A 21,485-nucleotide genomic window follows, 5' to 3' on the forward strand; every position below is an offset into this window, starting at 1 on the left:
CAAGTGTCTGGTGTGAACAGTGTGGCTGAGTCCAGGGCTGTGGAGCCCTCAGGAGAGAACGTGAGTGTTATCCAATACACACAAAAGACAGGACATGATCTTTTAATTGTGGGAGAACATCAGCCACTCGCCACAACTACCACCCTGTGCTCCTCATAGAGGCAGCATCCTGCTGTGGGGAGACTTTTCTTCAGCAGGGGCAGGGAAGCCGGTCAGAGGTGATGGGAAGATGGATGGAGCTAAGTACAGGGCAATCCTAGAGGGAAACCTGTTAGAGGCTGCAGGAGACCCCAGACTGGGGCGTAGGTTCACCTTCCAGCAGGACAACGACCCTCAACATCGCAGAGTGGCTTATCAATGCCATGATGTTGTGCACTAATGGAAAACCTCAGCTTAAAAGATTCAGGGATCCGTAGACAATAAAACAATGTATAGCTGACACCAGTCAGTTGCGCCGCTCCAGCGATGCCGATGCTGCTTTCTCGTCAGCACATGACCGCCTCAGCCAACCGGCGGCCACTGATTGGCTGCAGCGCGTCTGTGCGATTGGACGATCGCTCAGACAAAATAGTAAAGGTGCAGCGATCACATGGCACAACAGCCTGTATGGAAGGGGCAGCAGACTGACATCACTGTATACTGAAAGCCCGAGATGCCAGCGCGCCCCAGAAATGGTGACGCTGGAGCCCCTGCACTCACTGGGTGTCAGCGGCCGGAAATACGCGCCTTACTCTGGGTCACAAAACCGTCACTAGTTATTATATAAGATAAGACGGAACATAATATAAGACGTCTCCTCGCGGTGTTCACCTCCACAGAAGCCGTCGTGTTATCTCCGCTCCTGACGAGAGAGGCGGCGAAGCAAAGTGACTCCGGCGCACATGAGAGGAGAGAGCGCGACACCGGGAGGAGACGCCGGAGCGGAGATAACACGGCCATTATCAGGAGAGACCGGGACCCGGCACCAGAGCCGCCTAATGAGCCGCTTATTAGAGCAGAGCCGCCGGAAGAGACACAGCTGACGGCGGGGAAAATGCCGGGAAGACGTGATGAGAGGCGAGTGATGGAGCAGATCACTAAACCATGACCAAACCTATACCACAGCGCCGTACAGAGGGCCCCGGGGGCCCCACATTGCACCCACTCACCTTTCATGGGATTCTCAGCCTGTTCCTTATTTTCCTTTTCAGTAGCCATTAATGTATTAGTCCTGTTTCCTCAACTCTAGTCCACTCTGCTCTGCTCCTCTCCGTTCAGCGCCTATCTGTTCTGCTCAGTTCCGCTGTTCTGTTCTGCTCTACTCTGTTCCACTCCTCTGTTCTACTCCGTTCCTCTCTGTTCTGCTCCTCTCTTGTCCGTTCCTGTTCCTCTCTGTTCTGCTCCTCTCTTCTCTGCACCTGTTTCACTTCGTTCCGCTCTGCTCCTCTCTTTTTCGCTCTGTTCTTCTCTTCACCTCTCTTCTCTGCTCCTCTCTTCTCCCCACCTCTCTTCTCCGCTCCTCTCTGTTCCGCTCCTCTCTCTTCTGCTCCTCTCTGTTCCGCTCCTCTCTTCTGTTCCTTTCTCTTCTGTTCCTCTCTGTTTAGCTCTGTTCTGCTCCTCTCTTCTGTTCCTCTCTGTTCTGCTCCTCTCTTCTCCGTTCCTCTGTTTCGCTCTGTTCTTCTCTTCACCTCTCTTCTCTGCTCCTCTCTGTTCCGCTCCTCTCTTCTCCACTCCTCTCTCTTCTGTTCCTCTCTTCTCCGCTCCTCTCTTCTGTTCCGCTCCTCTCTTCTCTGCTCCTCTCTTCTCCGTTCCTCTCTGTTTCGCTCTGTTCTGCTCCTCTCTTCTCCCCACCTCTCTTCTCCGCTCCTCTCTGTTCCGCTCCTCTCTTCTGTTTCTCTCCTCTCTTCTGTTCCGCTCCTCTCTTCTCCTGTTCCTTTCTGTTCTGCTCCTCTCTTCTCCGTTCCTCTCCTCTCTTCTCCGCTCCTCTCTCTTCTGTTCTTCTCTGCTCCTCTCTGTTTAGCTCTGTTCTGCTCCTCTCTTCTCCGTTCCTCTCTGTTCCGCTCCTTTCTCTTCTGTTCCTTTCTGTTCTGCTCCTCTCTTTTCCGTTCCTCTCCTCTCTTCTCCGCTCCTCTCTCTTCTGTTCCTCTCTTCTCCGTTCCTCTCCTCTCTTCTCCGCTCCACTCTCTTCTGTTCCTCTCTGCTCCTCTCTGTTTAGCTGTTCTGCTCCTCTCTTCTCCGTTCCTCTCTGTTCCGCTCCTCTCTTCTGTTCCTCTCTGTTCTGCTCCCCTCTTCTCCCCTCCTCTCTCTTCTGTTCCTCTCTGTTCTGCTCCTCTCTTCTCCGCTCCTCTCTCTTCTGTTCCTCTCTTCTCCGCTCCTCTCTTCTCCTCTCCTCTCTCTTCTGTTCCGCTCCTCTCTCTTCTCCTCCTCTCTTCTCCGCTCCTCTCTCTTCTGTTCCGCTCCTCTCTCTTCTCCTCCTCTCTGTTTCGCTCCTCTCTTCTGTTCCTCTCTGTTCTGCTCCCCTCTTCTCCCCTCCTCTCTCTTCTGTTCCTCTCTGTTCTGCTCCTCTCTTCTCCGCTCCTCTCTCTTCTGTTCCTCTCTTCTCCGCTCCTCTCTTCTCCTCTCCTCTCTCTTCTGTTCCGCTCCTCTCTCTTCTCCTCCTCTCTGTTCCGCTCCTCTCTTCTCCGCTCCTCTCTCTTCTGTTCCGCTCCTCTCTCTTCTCCTCCTCTCTGTTCCGCTCCTCTCTTCTCCGTTCCTCTCTTCTCCGTTCCTCTCTGTTTAGCTCTGTTCCGCTCCTCTCTTCTGCTCCTCTCTTCTCCGTTCCTCTCTGTTTAGCTCTGTTCCGCTCCTCTCTTCTCCGCTCCTCTCTCTTTTGTTCCTCTCTGTTCTGCTCCTCTCTTCTCCGCTCCTCTCTCTTCTGTTCCGCTCCTCTCTTCTCCGCTCCTCTCTCTTCTGTTCCGCTCCTCTCTTCTGCTCCTCTCTTCTCCGCTCCTCTCTGTTTAGCTCTGTTCTGCTCCTCTCTTCTCCGCTCCTCTCTCTTCTGTTCCGCTCCTCTCTTCTCCGCTCCTCTCTCTTCTGTTCCGCTCCTCTCTTCTCCGCTCCTCTCTCTTCTGTTCCGCTCCTCTCTTCTGCTCCTCTCTTCTCCGCTCCTCTCTGTTTAGCTCTGTTCTGCTCCTCTCTTCTCCGCTCCTCTCTCTTCTGTTCCTCTCTGTTCTGCTCCTCTCTCTTCTGTTCCTCTCTGTTCTGCTCCTCTCTTCTCCGCTCCTCTCTCTTCTGTTCCTCTCTTCTCCGCTCCTCTCTTCTCCACTCCTCTCTCTTCTGTTCCTCTCTGTTCTGTTCCTCTCTTCTCCTCTCTTCTGTTCCTCTCTGTTCTGTTCCTCTCTTCTGTTCCTCTCTGTTCTGTTCTTCTCCGCTCCTCTCTTCTACGCTCCTCTCTCTTCTGTTCCTCTCTGTTCTGTTCCTCTCTTCTCCGCTCCTTTCTTCTCTGCTCCTCTCTCTTCTGTTCCGCTCCTCTCTTCTGCTCCTCTCTTCTCCGCTCCTCTCTGTTTAGCTCTGTTCTGCTCCTCTCTTCTCCGCTCCTCTCTCTTCTGTTCCTCTCTGTTCTGCTCCTCTCTCTTCTGTTCCTCTCTGTTCTGCTCCTCTCTTCTGTTCCTCTCTTCTCCGCTCCTCTCTTCTCCACTCCTCTCTCTTCTGTTCCTCTCTGTTATGTTCCTCTCTTCTCCTCTCTTCTGTTCCTCTCTGTTCTGTTCCTCTCTTCTGTTCCTCTCTGTTCTGTTCTTCTCCGCTCCTCTCTTCTACGCTCCTCTCTCTTCTGTTCCTCTCTGTTCTGTTCCTCTCTTCTCCGCTCCTTTCTTCTCTGCTCCTCTCTCTTCTGTTCCTCTCTTCTCCGCTCCTCTCTCTTCTGTTCCTCTCTGTTCTGTTCCTCTCTTCTCCGCTCCTTTCTTCTCTGCTCCTCTCTCTTCTGTTCCTCTCTTCTCCGCTCCTTTCTTCTCCGCTCCTCTCTCTTCTCCTCCTCTCTGTTCTGTTCCTCTCTTCTCCGCTCCTCTCTCTTCTGTTCCTCTCTGTTCTGTTCCTCTCTTCTCCGCTCCTCTCTCTTCTGTTCCTCTCTGTTCCGCTCTTCTCTTCTCTGCTCCTCTCTCTTCTGTTCCGCTCCTCTCTTCTCCGCTCCTCTCTCTTCTGTTCCTCTCTGTTCTGTTCCTCTCTTCTCCGCTCCTCTCTCTTCTGTTCCTCTCTGTTCTGCTCCTCTCTTCTCCGCTCCTCTCTCTTCTGTTCCTCTCTGTTCTCCTCCTCTCTTCTCCGCTCCTCTCTCTTCTGTTCCTCTCTGTTCTGCTCCTCTCTTCTCCGCTCCTCTCTCTTCTGTTCCGCTCCTCTCTTCTCCGCTCCTCTCTCTTCTGTTCCGCTCCTCTCTTCTCCGCTCCTCTCTCTTCTGTTCCTCTCTGTTCTGCTCCTCTCTTCTCCGCTCCTCTCTCTTCTGTTCCTCTCTGTTCTCCTCTTCTCTTCTCTGCTCCTCTCTCTTCTGTTCCTCTCTGTTCCGGTCCTCTCTTCTCCGCTCCTCTCTCTTCTGTTCCTCTCTGTTCTGTTCCTCTCTGTTCTGTTCCTCTCTGTTCTGTTCCTCTCTTCTCCGCTCCTCTCTTCTCCGCTCCTTTCTTCTCCGCTCCTCTCTTCTCCGCTCCTCTCTCTTCTGTTCCTCTCTCTTCTGTTCCTCTCTGTTCTGCTCCTCTCTTCTCTGCTCCTCTCTCTTCTGTTCCTCTCTGTTCCGCTCCTCTCTTCTCCGCCCCTCTCTGTTCTGTTCCTCTCTTCTCCGCTCCTCTCTCTTCTGTTCCTCTCTGTTCTCCTCCTCTCTTCTCCGCTCCTCTCTCTTCTGTTCCTCTCTTCTCCGCTCCTCTCTCTTCTGTTCCTTTCTGTTCTGCGCCTCTCTTCTCCGCTCCTCTCTCTTCTCCTCTCTTCTGCTCCTCTCTCTTCTGCTCCTCTCATCTCCCCACCTCTCTTCTGTTTCTCTCTGTTCCGCTCCTCTCTTCTCCGCTCCTCTCTTCTGTTCCTCTCTGTTCTGCTCCTCTCTTCTCCGCTCCTCTCTCTTCTGTTCTGCTCCTCTCTTCTCCGCTCCTCTCTTCTCCGCTCCTCTCTCTTCTCCTCTCTTCTGCTCCTCTCTTCTGCTCCTCTCATCTCCCCACCTCTCTTCTGCTTCTCTCTGTTCCGCTCCTCTCTTCTCCGCTCCTCTCTTCTCCGCTCCTCTCTTCTGTTCCTCTCTGTTCTGCTCCTCTCTTCTCCGCTCCTCTCTCTTCTGTTCTGCTCCTCTCTTCTCCGCTCCTCTCTCTTCTGTTCCTTTCTGTTCTGCTCCTCTCTTCTCCGCTCCTCTCTCTTCTGTCCTGCTCCTCTCTTCTCCGCTCCTCTCTCTTCTCCTCTCTTCTGCTCCTCTCTCTTCTGCTCCTCTCATCTCCCCACCTCTCTTCTGTTTCTCTCTGTTCCGCTCCTCTCTTCTCCGCTCCTCTCTCTTCTGTTCCTTTCTGTTCTGCTCCTCTCTTCTCCGCTCCTCTCTCTTCTGTCCTGCTCCTCTCTTCTCCGCTCCTCTCTCTTCTGCTCCTCTCATCTCCGCTCCTCTCTCTTCTGCTCCTCTCATCTCCCCACCTCTCTTCTGTTTCTCTCTGTTCCGCTCCTCTCTCTTCTGTTCCTTTCTGTTCTGCTCCTCTCTTCTCCGCTCCTCTCTCTTCTGTTCCTTTCTGTTCTGCTCCTCTCTTCTCCGCTCCTCTCTCTTCTGTCCCTTTCTGTTCTGCTCCTCTCTTCTCCGCACTTATCTATTTTGCTCCATTTTGTGTTCTACATTTTTGCTACTTTTAGGATTTTATCTTATTTTTTTCCTATTTCTATCATTTGTTTTTTTGTTTCTTTCTATTCAGTTTATAATTTGTACCAATGAAGAAACGTTTGACAGGTGAGAAGCTTTGATGGACGGGGTCCGGACCCCCAACCGATCAGCCCGATCAGAGGATGGACTCGTGGACTTTCTTTCGGGTCCGTCCTCAGTCTTGGAGCGTAGGCATGCGGAGATCCTGCCTCTGTGCCTCAGCCTTCGGCGGGGGGTCTGAGCACCGGACCCTCACACACCAAAGCTTTTAGGGCTCGTTCACACGACTATCACAAGTGCCGTTTTTTAGTGACTGAATCGATCGCAGCGCCGCGCGGTTTCCTCCGAGAATCAGACGAGACCATTGTAGTCTATGGGGAGGTCAGGAGAAAGTCACTCACAGATCGGGGAGATGTGCAGAGCGGGGGATGGGATATGGCGCTCTCTCTCCTAGGGGACTGTCATCAGTGTCTCTGCCGCCTGGTGTGCCCTATAGCCCTCTATAATGGCGGCACAATGTGACATCATTACCCCGGAATAATAAAATGACTGGAGAAGAGGCGGAAACAGATGCTCTCCACGACGTCGGCCCTAAAATTCAATTCCCGGCTCGCCTCTGCATCACTTTAACCCTCTTTAACCTCCATATGTTGCACATATTCCATAATTCTGCTTTTATGGCTCCGCTCCGCTGCACAGATTGTGCTTTGTATTCATCTGAAATCTACAAGGGCACGGTGGATCTCCTGCCAGATAACGGCACGGCGTGCCGAGCGGCCACTGAATCACACGGACCCCGCACTGCGGGGCGACGAGGACGATGGAGAGATAGAGAAGCGCCGGGACCGCAGGAAACGTCCTCCGCCAAATATCAGCCCAGGACACTGGTGTTCTACAGTTAAAGGGGAACTCCACTGCACCCCCGCCCGCGGGGTATGACCAGAAGGACAGGACCTCAGGGATTGTGGGGGGGGGATCTCCTGCCAGATAACGGCACGGCGTGCCGAGCGGCCACTGAATCACACGGACCCCGCACTGCGGGGCGACGAGGACGATGGAGAGATAGAGAAGCGCCGGGACCTCGGGAAACGTCCTCCGCCAAATAACAGCCCAGGACACTGGTGTTCTACAGTTAAAGGGGAACTCCACTGCACCCCCGCCCGCGGGGTATGACCAGAAGGACAGGACCTCAGAGATTGTGGGGGGGGGATCTCTTCTGTCCGCATCACTTACTGGTGCTCTGGGGTTCAAGTTTTTCGCCTCTCAGCTTCCTGTCCGGGGACAGGTACCGAGCACGTAGAATAGACAGGTACCGAGCACGTAGGGTGGACAGGTACCGAGCACGTAGGATGGGCAGGTACAGAGCATGCAGGATGGACAGGTACCGAGCACGTAGGATGGACAGGTACCGAGCACGTAGGATGGACAGGTACCGAGCACGTAGGATGGACAGGTACCGAGCACGTAGGGTGGACAGGTACCGAGCACGTAGGATGGACAGGTACCGAGCACGTAGGATGGACAGGTACCGAGCACGTAGGATGGACAGGTACCGAGCACGTAGGATGGACAGGTACCGAGCACGTAGGATGGGCAGGTACCGAGCACGTAGGATGGACAGGTACCGAGCACGTAGGATGGACAGGTACCGAGCACGTAGGATGGGCAGGTACAGAGCACGCAGGATGGACAGGTACCGAGCACGTAGGATGGACAGGTACCGAGCACGTAGGATGGACAGGTACCGAGCACGTAGGATGGGCAGGTACCGAGGACATAGGATGGACAGGTACCGAGCACGTAGGATGGACAGGTACCGAGCACATAGGATGGACAGGTACCGAGCACATAGGATGGACAGGTACCGAGCACGTAGGATGGATAGGTACCGAGCACGTAGGATGGACAGGTACCGAGCACGTAGGATGGACAGGTACCGAGCACGTAGGATGGACAGGTACCGAGCACGTAGGATGGACAGGTACCGAGCACGTAGGATGGGCAGGTACCGAGCACGTAGGATGGGCAGGTACCGAGCACGTAGGATGGACAGGTACCGAGCACGTAGGATGGGCAGGTACAGAGCATGCAGGATCGGCAGGTACAGAGCACATAGGATGGGCAGGTACCGAGCACGTAGGATGGACAGGTACCGAGCACGTAGGATGGACAGGTACCGAGCACGTAGGATGGACAGGTACCGAGCACGTAGGATGGGCAGGTACCGAGCACGTAGGATGGACATTTACCGAGCACGTAGGATGGACATTTACCGAGCACGTAGGATGGGCAGGTACCGAGCACGTAGGATGGACAGGTACCGAGCACGTAGGATGGGCAGGTACCGAGCACGTAGGATGGACATTTACCGAGCACGTAGGATGGACATTTACCGAGCACGTAGGATGGGCAGGTACCGAGCACGTAGGATGGACAGATACCGAGCACGTAGGATGGACAGGTACCGAGCACGTAGGATGGGCAGGTACAGAGCACGTAGGATGGACAGGTACCGAGCACGTAGGATGGACAGGTACCGAGCACGTAGGATGGACAGGTACCGAGCACGTAGGATGGACAGGTACCGAGCACGTAGGATGGACGGGTACCGAGCACGTAGGATGGACGGGTACCGAGCACGTAGGATGGACGGGTACCGAGCACGTAGGATGGACAGGTACCGAGCACGTAGGATGGACAGGTACCGAGCACGTAGAGTGGACAGGTACCGAATACGTAGGATGGACAGGTACCGAGCACGTAGGATGGACAGGTACCGAGCACGTTGATGGGCAGGTACCGAGCACGCAGGATGGGCAGGTACGAAGCACGTAGGATGGGCAGGTACCGAGCACGCAGGATTGGAAGGTACCGAGCACATAGGATGGACAGGTACCTAGCACGTAGGATGGACAGGTACCGAGCACGTAGGGTGGACAGGTACCGAGCACGTAGGATGGACAGGTACCGAGCACGTAGGATGGGCAGGTACCGAGCACGTAGGATGGACAGGTACCGAGCACGTAGGATGGGCAGGTACCGAGCACGTAGGATGGACAGGTACCGAGCACGTAGGATGGACAGGTACCGAGCACGTACGATGGGAAGGTACCGAGCACGTAGGATGGACATTTACTGAGCACGTAGGATGGGCAGGTACCGAGCACGTAGGATGGTCAGGTACCGAGCACGTAGGATGGTCAGGTACAGAGCACGTAGGATGGACAGGTACCGAGCACGTAGGATGGTCAGGTACCGAGCACGTAGGGTGGACAGGTACCGAGTACGTAGGATGGACAGGTACCGAGCACGTAGGATGGACAGGTACCGAGCACGTAGGATGGGCAGGTACCGAGCACGCAGGATGGGCAGGTACCAAGCACGTAGGATGGGCAGGTACCGAGCACATAGGATGGACAGGTACCGAGCACGTAGGATGGGCAGGTACAGAGCACGTAGGATGGACAGGTACCGAGCACGTAGGATGGACAGGTACCGAGCACGTAGGATGGACAGGTACCGAGCACGTAGGATGGACAGGTACCGAGCACGTAGGATGGACAGGTACCGAGCACGTAGGATGGGCAGGTACCGAGCACGTAGGATGGACAGGTACCGAGCACGTAGGATGGACAGGTACCGAGCACGTAGGATGGGCAGGTACCGAGCACGTAGGATGGACAGGTACCGAGCACGTAGAATGGACAGGTACAGAGCACGTAGGATGGACAGGTACAGAGCACGTAGGATGGACAGGTACCGAGCACGTAGAATGGACAGGTACCGAGCACGTAGGATGGGCAGGTACAGAGCACGTAGGATGGACAGGTACAGAGCACGTAGGATGGACAGGTACCGAGCACGTAGAATGGACAGGTACAGAGCACGTAGGATGGACAGGTACAGAGCACGTAGGATGGACAGGTACCGAGCACGTAGGATGGACAGGTACCGAGCAAGTAGGATGGACAGGTACCGAGCACGTAGGATGGACAGGTACCGAGTACGTAGGATGGACAGGTACCGAGCACGTAGGATGGACAGGTACCGAGCACGTAGGATGGACAGGTACCGAGCACGTAGGATGGACAGGTACCGAGCACGTAGGATGGACGGGTACCGAGCACGTAGGATGGACAGGTACCGAGCACGTAGGATGGACAGGTACCGAGCACACAGGATGGGCAGGTACCGAGCATGCAGGATGGGCAGGTACCGAGCACGCAGGATGGGCAGGTACCGAGCACGTAGGATGGACAGGTACCGAGCACGTAGGGTGGACAGGTACCGAGCACGTAGGATGGATAGGTACCGAGCACGTAGGATGGACAGGTACCGAGCACGTAGGATGGGCAGGTACCGAGCACATAGGATGGACAGGTACCGAGCACGTAGGATGGACAGGTACCGAGCACGTAGGATGGACAGGTACCGAGCACGTAGGATGGACAGGTACCGAGCACGTAGGATGGACAGGTACCGAGCACATAGGATGGACAGGTACCGAGCACATAGGATGGACAGGTACCGAGCACGTAGGATGGACAGGTACCGAGCACGTAGGATGGGCAGGTACCGAGCACATAGGATGGACAGGTACCGAGCACGTAGGATGGACAGGTACCGAGCACGTAGGATGGACAGGTACCGAGCACGTAGGATGGACAGGTACCGAGCACGTAGGATGGACAGGTACCGAGCACATAGGATGGACAGGTACCGAGCACGTAGGATGGATAGGTACCGAGCACGTAGGATGGACAGGTACCGAGCACGTAGGATGGGCAGGTACCGAGCACATAGGATGGACAGGTACCGAGCACGTAGGATGGACAGGTACCGAGCACATAGGATGGACAGGTACCGAGCAAGTAGGATGGATAGGTACCGAGCACGTAGGATGGACAGGTACCGAGCACGTAGGATGGGCAGGTACCGAGCACATAGGATGGACAGGTACCGAGCACGTAGGATGGACAGGTACCGAGCACGTAGGATGGACAGGTACCGAGCACGTAGGATGGACAGGTACCGAGCACGTAGGATGGACAGGTACCGAGCTCATAGGATGGACAGGTACCGAGCACATAGGATGGACAGGTACCGAGCACGTAGGATGGACAGGTACCGAGCACGTAGGATGGGCAGGTACCGAGCACATAGGATGGACAGGTACCGAGCACGTAGGATGGACAGGTACCGAGCACGTAGGATGGACAGGTACCGAGCACGTAGGATGGACAGGTACCGAGCACGTAGGATGGACAGGTACCGAGCACATAGGATGGACAGGTACCGAGCAAGTAGGATGGATAGGTACCGAGCACGTAGGATGGACAGGTACCGAGCACGTAGGATGGGCAGGTACCGAGCACATAGGATGGACAGGTACCGAGCACGTAGGATGGACAGGTACCGAGCACGTAGGATGGACAGGTACCGAGCACGTAGGATGGACAGGTACCGAGCACTTAGGATGGACAGGTACCGAGCACGTAGGATGGACAGGTACCGAGCACGTAGGATGGATAGGTACCGAGCACGTAGGATGGACAGGTACCGAGCACGTAGGATGGGCAGGTACCGAGCACGTAGGATGGATAGGTACCGAGCACGTAGGATGGACAGGTACAGAGCACGTAGGATGGATAGGTACCGAGCACGTAGGATGGACAGGTACAGAGCACGTAGGATGGACAGGTACCGAGCACATAGGATGGACAGGTACCGAGCACGTAGGATGAACAGGTACCGAGCACGTAGGATGGATAGGTACCGAGCACGTAGGATGGATAGGTACCGAGCACGTAGGATGGATAGGTAAGGAGCACGTAGGATGGATAGGTACCGAGCACGTAGGATGGATAGGTACCGAGCACGTAGGATGGATAGGTACCGAGCACGTAGGATGGACAGGTACAGAGCATGTAGGATGGACAGGTACCGAGCACGTAGGATGAACAGGTACCGAGCACGTAGGATGGATAGGTACCGAGCACGTAGGATGGATAGGTACCGAGCACGTAGGATGGATAGGTACCGAGCACGTAGGATGGATAGGTACCGAGCACGTAGGATGGGCAGGTACCGAGCACGTAGGATGGACAGGTACCGAGCAAGTAGGATGGAAAGGAACCGAGCACGTAGGATGGACAGGAACCGAGCACGTAGGATGGACAGGTACCGAGCACATAGGATGGACAGGTACCGAGCACGTAGGATGGACAGGTACCGAGCACGTAGGATGGGCAGGTACCGAGCACATAGGATGGACAGGTACCGAGCACGTAGGATGGACAGGTACGGAGCACGTAGGATGGACAGGTACCGAGCACGTAGGATGGACAGGTACCGAGCACGTAGGATGGACAGGTACCGAGCACATAGGATGGACAGGTACCGAGCACGTAGGATGGATAGGTACCGAGCACGTAGGATGGACAGGTACCGAGCACGTAGGATGGGCAGGTACCGAGCACATAGGATGGACAGGTACCGAGCACGTAGGATGGACAGGTACCGAGCACATAGGATGGACAGGTACCGAGCAAGTAGGATGGATAGGTACCGAGCACGTAGGATGGACAGGTACCGAGCACGTAGGATGGGCAGGTACCGAGCACATAGGATGGACAGGTACCGAGCACGTAGGATGGACAGGTACCGAGCACGTAGGATGGACAGGTACCGAGCACGTAGGATGGACAGGTACCGAGCACGTAGGATGGACAGGTACCGAGCACATAGGATGGACAGGTACCGAGCACATAGGATGGACAGGTACCGAGCACGTAGGATGGACAGGTACCGAGCACGTAGGATGGGCAGGTACCGAGCACATAGGATGGACAGGTACCGAGCACGTAGGATGGACAGGTACCGAGCACGTAGGATGGACAGGTACCGAGCACGTAGGATGGACAGGTACCGAGCACGTAGGATGGACAGGTACCGAGCACGTAGGATGGACAGGTACCGAGCACATAGGATGGACAGGTACCGAGCACATAGGATGGACAGGTACCGAGCACGTAGGATGGACAGGTACCGAGCACGTAGGATGGGCAGGTACCGAGCACATAGGATGGACAGGTACCGAGCACGTAGGATGGACAGGTACCGAGCACGTAGGATGGACAGGTACCGAGCACGTAGGATGGACAGGTACCGAGCACTTAGGATGGACAGGTACCGAGCACGTAGGATGGATAGGTACCGAGCACGTAGGATGGACAGGTACCGAGCACGTAGGATGGGCAGGTACCGAGCACGTAGGATGGATAGGTACCGAGCACGTAGGATGGACAGGTACAGAGCACGTAGGATGGATAGGTACCGAGCACGTAGGATGGACAGGTACAGAGCACGTAGGATGGACAGGTACCGAGCACATAGGATGGACAGGTACCGAGCACGTAGGATGAACAGGTACCGAGCACGTAGGATGGATAGGTACCGAGCACGTAGGATGGATAGGTACCGAGCACGTAGGATGGATAGGTAAGGAGCACGTAGGATGGATAGGTACCGAGCACGTAGGATGGATAGGTACCGAGCACGTAGGATGGATAGGTACCGAGCACGTAGGATGGACAGGTACAGAGCATGTAGGATGGACAGGTACCGAGCACGTAGGATGAACAGGTACCGAGCACGTAGGATGGATAGGTACCGAGCACGTAGGATGGATAGGTACCGAGCACGTAGGATGGATAGGTACCGAGCACGTAGGATGGATAGGTACCGAGCACGTAGGATGGGCAGGTACCGAGCACGTAGGATGGACAGGTACCGAGCAAGTAGGATGGAAAGGAACCGAGCACGTAGGATGGACAGGAACCGAGCACGTAGGATGGACAGGTACCGAGCACGTAGGATGGCAGGTACCGAGCACGCAGGATGGGCAGGTACTAAGCACGTAGGATGGGCAGGTACCGAGCACGCAGGATTGGAAAGTACCGAGCACATAGGATGGACAGGTACTGAGCACGTAGGATGGACAGGTACCGAGCACGTAGGATGGACAGGTACCAAACACGTAGGATGGACAGGTACCGAGCACGTAGGATGGACAGGTACCGAGCACGTAGGATGGACAGGTACCGAGCACATAGGATGGACAGGTACCGAGCACGTAGGATGGGCAGGTACCGAGCACATAGGATGGACAGGTACCGAGCACGTAGGATGGACAGGTACCGAGCACGTAGGATGGACAGGTACCGAGCACGTAGGATGGACAGGTACCGAGCACGTAGGATGGGCAGGTACCGAGCACGTAGGATGGACAGGTACCGAGCACGTAGGATGGGCAGGTACAGAGCACGTAGGATGGACAGGTACCGAGCACGTAGGATGGACAGGTACCGAGCACGTAGGATGGACAGGTACCGAGCACGTAGGATGGACATTTACCGAGCACGTAGGATGGGCAGGTACCGAGCACGTAGGATGGACAGGTACCGAGCACGTAGGATGGACAGGTACCGAGCACGTAGGATGGACATTTACCGAGCACGTAGGATCGGCAGGTACAGAGCACATAGGATGGGCAGGTACCGAGCACGTAGGATGGACAGGTACCGAGCACGTAGGATGGACAGGTACCGAGCACGTAGGATGGGCAGGTACCGAGCACGTAGGATGGACATTTACCGAGCACGTAGGATGGGCAGGTACCGAGCACGTAGGATAGACAGGTACCGAGCACGTAGGATGGGCAGGTACCGAGCACGTAGGATGGACAGGTACCGAGCACGTAGGATGGACAGATACCGAGTACGTAGGATGGACAGGTACCGAGCACGTAGGATGGGCAGGTACAGAGCACGTAGGATGGACAGGTACCGAGCACGTAGGATGGACAGGTACCGAGCACGTAGGATGGACAGGTACCGAGCACGTAGGATGGACAGGTACCGAGCACGTAGGATGGGCAGGTACCGAGCACGTAGGATGGACATTTACCGAGCACGTAGGATGGGCAGGTACCGAGCACGTAGGATGGGCAGGTACCGAGCACGTAGGATGGACAGGTACCGAGCACGTAGGATGGACAGGTACCGAGCACGTAGGATGGACAGGTACCGAGCACGTAGGATGGACAGGTACCGAGCACGTAGGATGGACAGGTACCGAGCACGTAGGATGGACAGGTACCGAGCACGTAGGATGGACAGGTACCGAGCACGTAGGATGGGCAGGTACCGAGCACGTAGGATGGACAGGTACCGAGCACGTAGGATGGGCAGGTACAGAGCACGTAGGATGGACAGGTACCGAGCACGTAGGATGGACAGGTACCGAGCACGTAGGATGGACAGGTACCGAGCACGTAGGATGGACATTTACCGAGCACGTAGGATGGGCAGGTACCGAGCACGTAGGATGGACATTTACCGAGCACGTAGGATGGACATTTACCGAGCACGTAGGATCGGCAGGTACAGAGCACGTAGGATGGGCAGGTACCGAGCACGTAGGATGGACAGGTACCGAGCACGTAGGATGGACAGGTACCGAGCACGTAGGATGGGCAGGTACCGAGCACGTAGGATGGACATTTACCGAGCACGTAGGATGGGCAGGTACCGAGCACGTAGGATGGACAGGTACCGAGCACGTAGGATGGACAGGTACCGAGCACGTAGGATGGACAGGTACCGAGCACGCAGGATGGACAGATACCGAGCACGTAGGATGGACAGGTACCGAGCACGTAGGATGGGCAGGTACAGAGCACGTAGGATGGACAGGTACCGAGCACGTAGGATGGACAGGTACCGAGCACGTAGGATGGACAGGTACCGAGCACGTAGGATGGACAGGTACCGAGCACGTAGGATGGACGGGTACCGAGCACGTAGGATGGACGGGTACCGAGCACGGAGGATGGAGGGTACCGAGCACGTAGGATGGACAGGTACCGAGCACGTAGGATGGACAGGTACCGAGCACGTAGGATGGACAAGTACCGAGCACGTAGGATGGACAGGTACCGAGCACGTAGGATGGTCAGGTACCGAGCACGTAGAGTGGACAGGTACCGAATACGTAGGATGGACAGGTACCGAGCACGTAGGATGGACAGGTACCGAGCACGTAGGATGGGCAGGTACCGAGCACGCAGGATGGGCAGGTACGAAGCACGTAGGATGGGCAGGTACCGAGCACGCAGGATTGGAAGGTACCGAGCACATAGGATGGACAGGTACCTAGCACGTAGGATGGACAGGTACCGAGCACGTAGGGTGGACAGGTACCGAGCACGTAGGATGGACAGGTACCGAGCACGTAGGATGGGCAGGTACCGAGCATGTAGGATGGACAGGTACCGAGCACGTAGGATGGGCAGGTACCGAGCACGTAGGATTGGAAGGTACCGAGCACATAGGATGGACAGGTACCGAGCACGTAGGATGGACAGGTACCGAGCACGTAGGATGGACAGGTACCGAGCACGTAGGATGGACAGGTACCGAGCACGTAGGATGGACAGGTACCGAGCACGTAGGATGGGCAGGTACCGAGCACGTAGGATGGGCAGGTACCGAGCACGTAGGATGGACAGGTACCGAGCACGTAGGATGGGCAGGTACCGAGCACGTAGGATGGACAGGTACCGAGCACGTAGAATGGACAGGTACCGAGCACGTAGGATGGACAGGTACCGAGCACGTAGGATGGACAGGTACAGAGCACGTAGGATGGACAGGTACCGAGCACGTAGGATGGGCAGGTACAGAGCCCGTAGGATGGACAGGTACCGAGCACGTAGGATGGACGGGTACCGAGCACGTAGGATGGACAGGTACCGAGCAAGTAGGATGGACAGGTACCGAGTACGTAGGATGGACAGGTACCGAGCACGTAGGATGGACAGGTACCGAGCACGTAGGATGGACAGGTACCGAGCACGTAGGATGGACAGGTACCGAGCAAGTAGGATGGACAGGTACCGAGCACGTAGGATGGACAGGTACCGAGTACGTAGGATGGACAGGTACCGAGCACGTAGGATGGACAGGTACCGAGCACGTAGGATGGACAGGTACCGAGCACGTAGGATGGACAGGTACCGAGCACGTAGGATGGACGGGTACCGAGCACGTAGGATGGACAGGTACCGAGCACGTAGGATGGACAGGTACCGAGCACACAGGATGGGCAGGTACCGAGCATGCAGGATGGGCAGGTACCGAGCACGCAGGATGGGCAGGTACCGAGCACGTAGGATGGACAGGTACCGAGCACGTAGGGTGGACAGGTACCGAGCACGTAGGATGGACGGGTACCGAGCACGTAGGATGGACAGGTACCGAGCACGTAGGATGGACAGGTACCGAGCACACAGGATGGGCAGGTACCGAGCATGCAGGATGGGCAGGTACCGAGCACGCAGGATGGGCAGGTACCGTGCACGCTATGGTGGGTGTGTGGGCCATAATGTTATCAGCACTGCTCACTATTGAGCAGCGCTGGACTTCACCAGATCGCCCCATGACCTTCTGCCCCCGATAAAAGAATCACCTCCAAAGGGACAGAATTGCTCCCATTATGGAAAGAGTTTTTAAGAACCCCCAACACTTTAGGGTTCAGTTCCCAGGACCGTCCTGTTTGCAAGGAAAGCAGAAGTCAGAAGAGCTCACGGCCCCGTGCTCCACAATGGGAAGGACGTGAACTCATGAAATCACCACCAATCATTTTATGGAAGTCGCGGATACAAAGCTCCAGATACAGGAAACAATTGTCTTTCTCCTGCTGTCACCACTAGATGGAGCTCCGGAGGGCACCGAATACAGGGGTCTACATCTGTGTCAGTAATGACCCAATGGTCACAAGTCCGTGAGGTTCATCCAGGGGAGACAGAATGGAGTCACAGGTCGTCCCCAGAGAGGACTGTAAGCGGCAAATAACAAGTCATCACATCATCGGCACACACAGTGCTGGAGTGCGCCGCGGAGCGACAACCTCTGCGGACGCCATGACTGTGCCCAGTAGGGTTGTCACCCAGCTTTCTTCTCCTGTCCATCTACTTCACTGTATATCTGTCAATCTTCCAGGAATCAGGAGGCTCAGGATGAACAGAATCCGTCTTATTACACAGGGGAAGTCTTTCTTTAAGAAGCGTCTGCCGGAGTAGTCAAGATCTTCCTTTGTGTAAATCCGCCATCCATTTCCCGAGATCTGGGACTTTATATTTATTGGTAGTTTTTATGATCTTTACCAAGGGGGAGTGGCTCATATGATTCTATGGGGGCGTGTCTTCAGGCTGGTTTGCATAATTACCTTGTAAAGACCATAAAACTGAGCTCTAAATATAAAAGGCCCCAATCTCTGAACGGGAGAGGAGGAGCGGGAGTAAAAAATCCTGTGCAAGTGCCACAGCCCCTAGACCACCAGCCCCCCAGAGCACCAGTCACAGCCGCCCAGACTACCAGCCCCCCAGAGCACCAGTCACAGCCCCCCAGACCACCAGCCCCAAAGAACACCAGTCACAGCCCCCCAGACCACCAGCTCCCTAGAGCACCAGTCACAGCCGCCCAGACTACCAGCCCCCCAGAGCACCAGTCACAGCCCCCCAGACTACCAGCCCCCCAGAGCACCAGTCACAGCCCCCCAGACCACCAGCCCCAAAGAACACCAGTCACAGCCCCCCAGACCACCAGCTCCCTAGAGCACCAGTCACAGCCCCCCAGACCACCAGCCCCCCAGACCACCAGTCACAGCCCCCCAGAACAACAGTCACAGCCCCCCAGAGCACCAGTCACAGCCCCCCAGAGCACCAGCCCCCTAGAGCACCAGTCACAGCCCCCCAGACCACCAGCTCCCTAGAGCACCAGTCACAGCCCCCCAGACCACCAGCCCCCCAGACCACCAGTCACAGCCCCCCAGAACAAGTCACAGCCCCCCAGAGCACCAGTCACAGCCCCCCAGAGCACCAGTCACAGCCCCCCAGAGCACCAGCTCCCTAGAGCACCAGTCACAGCCCCCCAGACCACCAGCCCCCAGAGTACCAGTCACAGCCCCCCAGAGTACCAGTCACAGACCACCAGCCACCTAGAGCAACAGTCGCAGCCCCCCAGACCACCAGCTCCCTAGAGCACCAGTCACAGCCCCCAGAGCACCAGTCACAGCCCCTCAGAGCACCAGTCACAGCCCCCCAGACCACCAGCTACCTAGAGCACCAGTCACAGCCCCCCAGACCATCAGCCCCTCAGAGCACCAGTCACAGCCCCCCAGACCACCAGCCCCCTAGAGTATCAGTCACAGCCCCCCAGACCACCAGCCCCCTAGAGCACCAGTCACAGCCCACCAGACCACCAGTCACAGCCCCCCAGACCACCAGTCACAGGCCCCCAGAGCACCAGTCACAGCCCCCCAGAGCACCAGCCCCCTAGAGCACCAGTCACAGCCCATCAGACCACCAATCACAGCCCCCCAGACCACCAGCCCCCCAAACCACCAGTCACAGCCCCCCAGACCACCAGCCCCCCAGACCACCAGTCACAGCCCCCCAGACCACCAGCCCCCTAGAGCACCAGTCACAGCCCCCAGGCCACCAATCACAGCCCCCCAGAGCACCAGTCACAGCCCCCCAGACCACCAGCCCCCTAGAGCACCAGTCACAGCCCCCAGATCACCAGTCACAGCCCCCCAGACCACCAGTCACAGCCCCCAGGCCGTGTACCCCTGCATGCATTGCTCATACTCACACTGCACGCTCAGCTGCACCGCCGCCTCCCTGGACCGGATGTTGAAGCCGTTATATCTCGCCGTCTGACACTTATAGGCTCCGCTCATTTCGCGGGTGACGTTTTCCAGCCGCAGTTTTCCATCCAGAGTCTCTATCAACATTTCACCATTGGGGAATGAGGCCTCCTTGTCCATTCGCGTCCACAGAACGGGGGGCAGCGGCTTTCCTCGCACCTCGCACTGCAGCTCCGCTGTGGACCCCTCCCGCACGATGATGACCAGCCGGCCCCTAGGAACGCTGATGGACGGCGGGACTGAAAAACAGCAGGAAACATGGACTCAGAGGCCAATCACACACAGTGTATCTATATGTATCACACACAGGGTGTATCTATATGTATCACACACAGTGTATCTATATGTATCACACACAGGGTGTATCTATATGTATCACACACAGTGTATCTATATGTATCACACACAGGGTGTATCTATATGTATCACACAGGGTGTATCTATATGTATCACACACAGGGTGTATCTATATGTATCACACAGGGTGTATCTATATGTATCACACAGGGTGTATCTAAAGATGACAATTTGACTGTTGATAACGGGGTAGCTCCAGTAGAAGGGGTTGACGTCAAGGTGGGAGGTGACTTGTTGGTCCACAACACCAGGGGGAGTGACACAGACCCCATAGCTGACGGTGACACTATGAAAGTAGAAAGAGAGTTCGGTCAGGAGGAGCTAGACGAGGTGAGAAAGTCCCTCTCTCGTCGTCGAAGGCGCAAGGGCCACAAAAAAGTTGCTCCTGTAGCTTTTGCTGAAAGGGCAGATAAAGAAAATGCATTACTGTGTGCCTTTATTCTGAGTGTGGATCCTCCTTTAGAAGCAGAAGAGATCAGGAAGGAAGAGGAGGTGACGTTGCCATTAGCAACCTCCGGTACAGTATCAGACAACAATGAAGATCAGGTGGAAGAGTTGGATGCAGTTCTGCAGATTCGGTACAAGCAGGATGATCTACTGAGACAGAAGGATCAGGATCTGACAGCCCTGAAAGAGGAGGTGAAGTTGCCATTAGCAACCTCCATTACAGTACTGAGACAGAAGGATCAGGATCTGACAGCCCTGAAATAGGAGGAGGCCAATCCTGACCAAGAGCTGGAGCCTTTCAGGCAGCAGTGTCAGAGTGACGTGCTGCAACTAAGGAAAAACCTGGAGAACGTGTGCTCAGACCAGTGGAGCCTGGAGTCTGAACGGCAGAAAATATACCAGGTTGTGAGGAACTTACAGCGAGAACTGGAGGAAAGCAGCGAGGAAATCAACCAATGGAAGGAAAAGTTCCAGAAAAATAAAGAGGACCTCTGCAAAACCAAAGAGGAGGTTTTTCAGTTGAAGCTTGAGAAAGTGGAGTCTGAAGATGAGCTGTGCGAGGTGAAAGATCGTTTCTCCCTGGTAAAGTCAGAGCTGAACCAAGTGAAGAAAGGCTCTGTGGATGCGGAAGAAGCGGAGGTCTCAAGAAAGGAAGTGCCGAGATTTCAGGAGCAGGTGAAGCAGCTAATGCAGGAGAAGCAAAGGCTGGATGAGGGTCTACACCAGAGGGATAGGGAGCTATCTGCCTTAAAAGGGGCGCTGAAGGTTGATGTTTCTGGACGTGATCAAGACCTAGAACGACTGCGCGAACAGTTCAATAGGGAACTGCAACAAACCAAGAGAGACTATGAGGATCTCCTCAAGGTTAAGAAAAAACTAGAGGATGATGAGGCTGATGCAGAGCACAGGCGCCAAGTGGTTGAGACCACTCTGCAGGACACCTGTGATGAGAATGATGATCTCCGCAGAAAGATCCTAGGACTGGAAGCTCAGGTGAAGGAGCTGAAGACGTTCTGTGATCATCTCCAGAGGGCAGAGACGTGCTTTAAGGATAGAATCAGCAGGATGGAAGCTGAGCAGAAAAAGATGGAGG

General features: G+C 55.6%; 2 protein-coding genes across 8 annotated transcripts in view; both read right to left on the minus strand.

The window, feature by feature from the left end:
• MDGA1 (MAM domain containing glycosylphosphatidylinositol anchor 1) overlaps positions 1-21,485 on the minus strand; it is a 476,469-nt gene that overhangs the window by 65,805 nt on the left and 389,179 nt on the right. For all 7 annotated transcript variants that reach the window (XM_073671695.1, XM_073671690.1, XM_073671694.1 and 4 more), the window contains one exon: positions 19,534-19,827. In XM_073671695.1, the coding sequence (XP_073527796.1) occupies positions 19,534-19,827 (294 nt within the window). The remainder of the gene's footprint in view (positions 1-19,533; positions 19,828-21,485) is intronic.
• Positions 1,170-6,343, minus strand: LOC141257852 (uncharacterized). Its single transcript, XM_073672862.1, has 3 exons — positions 6,334-6,343; positions 4,342-5,763; positions 1,170-2,788 (listed from the first exon to the last, which is right to left on the minus strand). Exons 1-3 carry the CDS (start codon positions 6,341-6,343, stop codon positions 1,254-1,256), a joined length of 2,967 nt encoding a protein of 988 aa, XP_073528963.1. The 3' UTR covers positions 1,170-1,253.

This window comes from Phyllobates terribilis, unplaced genomic scaffold (genome assembly GCF_046119375.1).
Source record: "Phyllobates terribilis strain yellow unplaced genomic scaffold, ASM4611937v1 Scaffold_3__8_contigs__length_932513732, whole genome shotgun sequence".
NCBI lineage: Eukaryota > Metazoa > Chordata > Amphibia > Anura > Dendrobatidae > Phyllobates > Phyllobates terribilis.

What these genes read in the sequence shown, in the direction of transcription:
- LOC141257852 (XM_073672862.1), bottom strand. An exon ending in GAGGAGCGGAGAAGAGAGGA is followed by an intron (nt 2,789 to 4,341) that starts GCGGAACAGAAG and finishes GGAACGGAGAAG; the next exon opens with AGAGGAGCAGAAGAGAGGAG.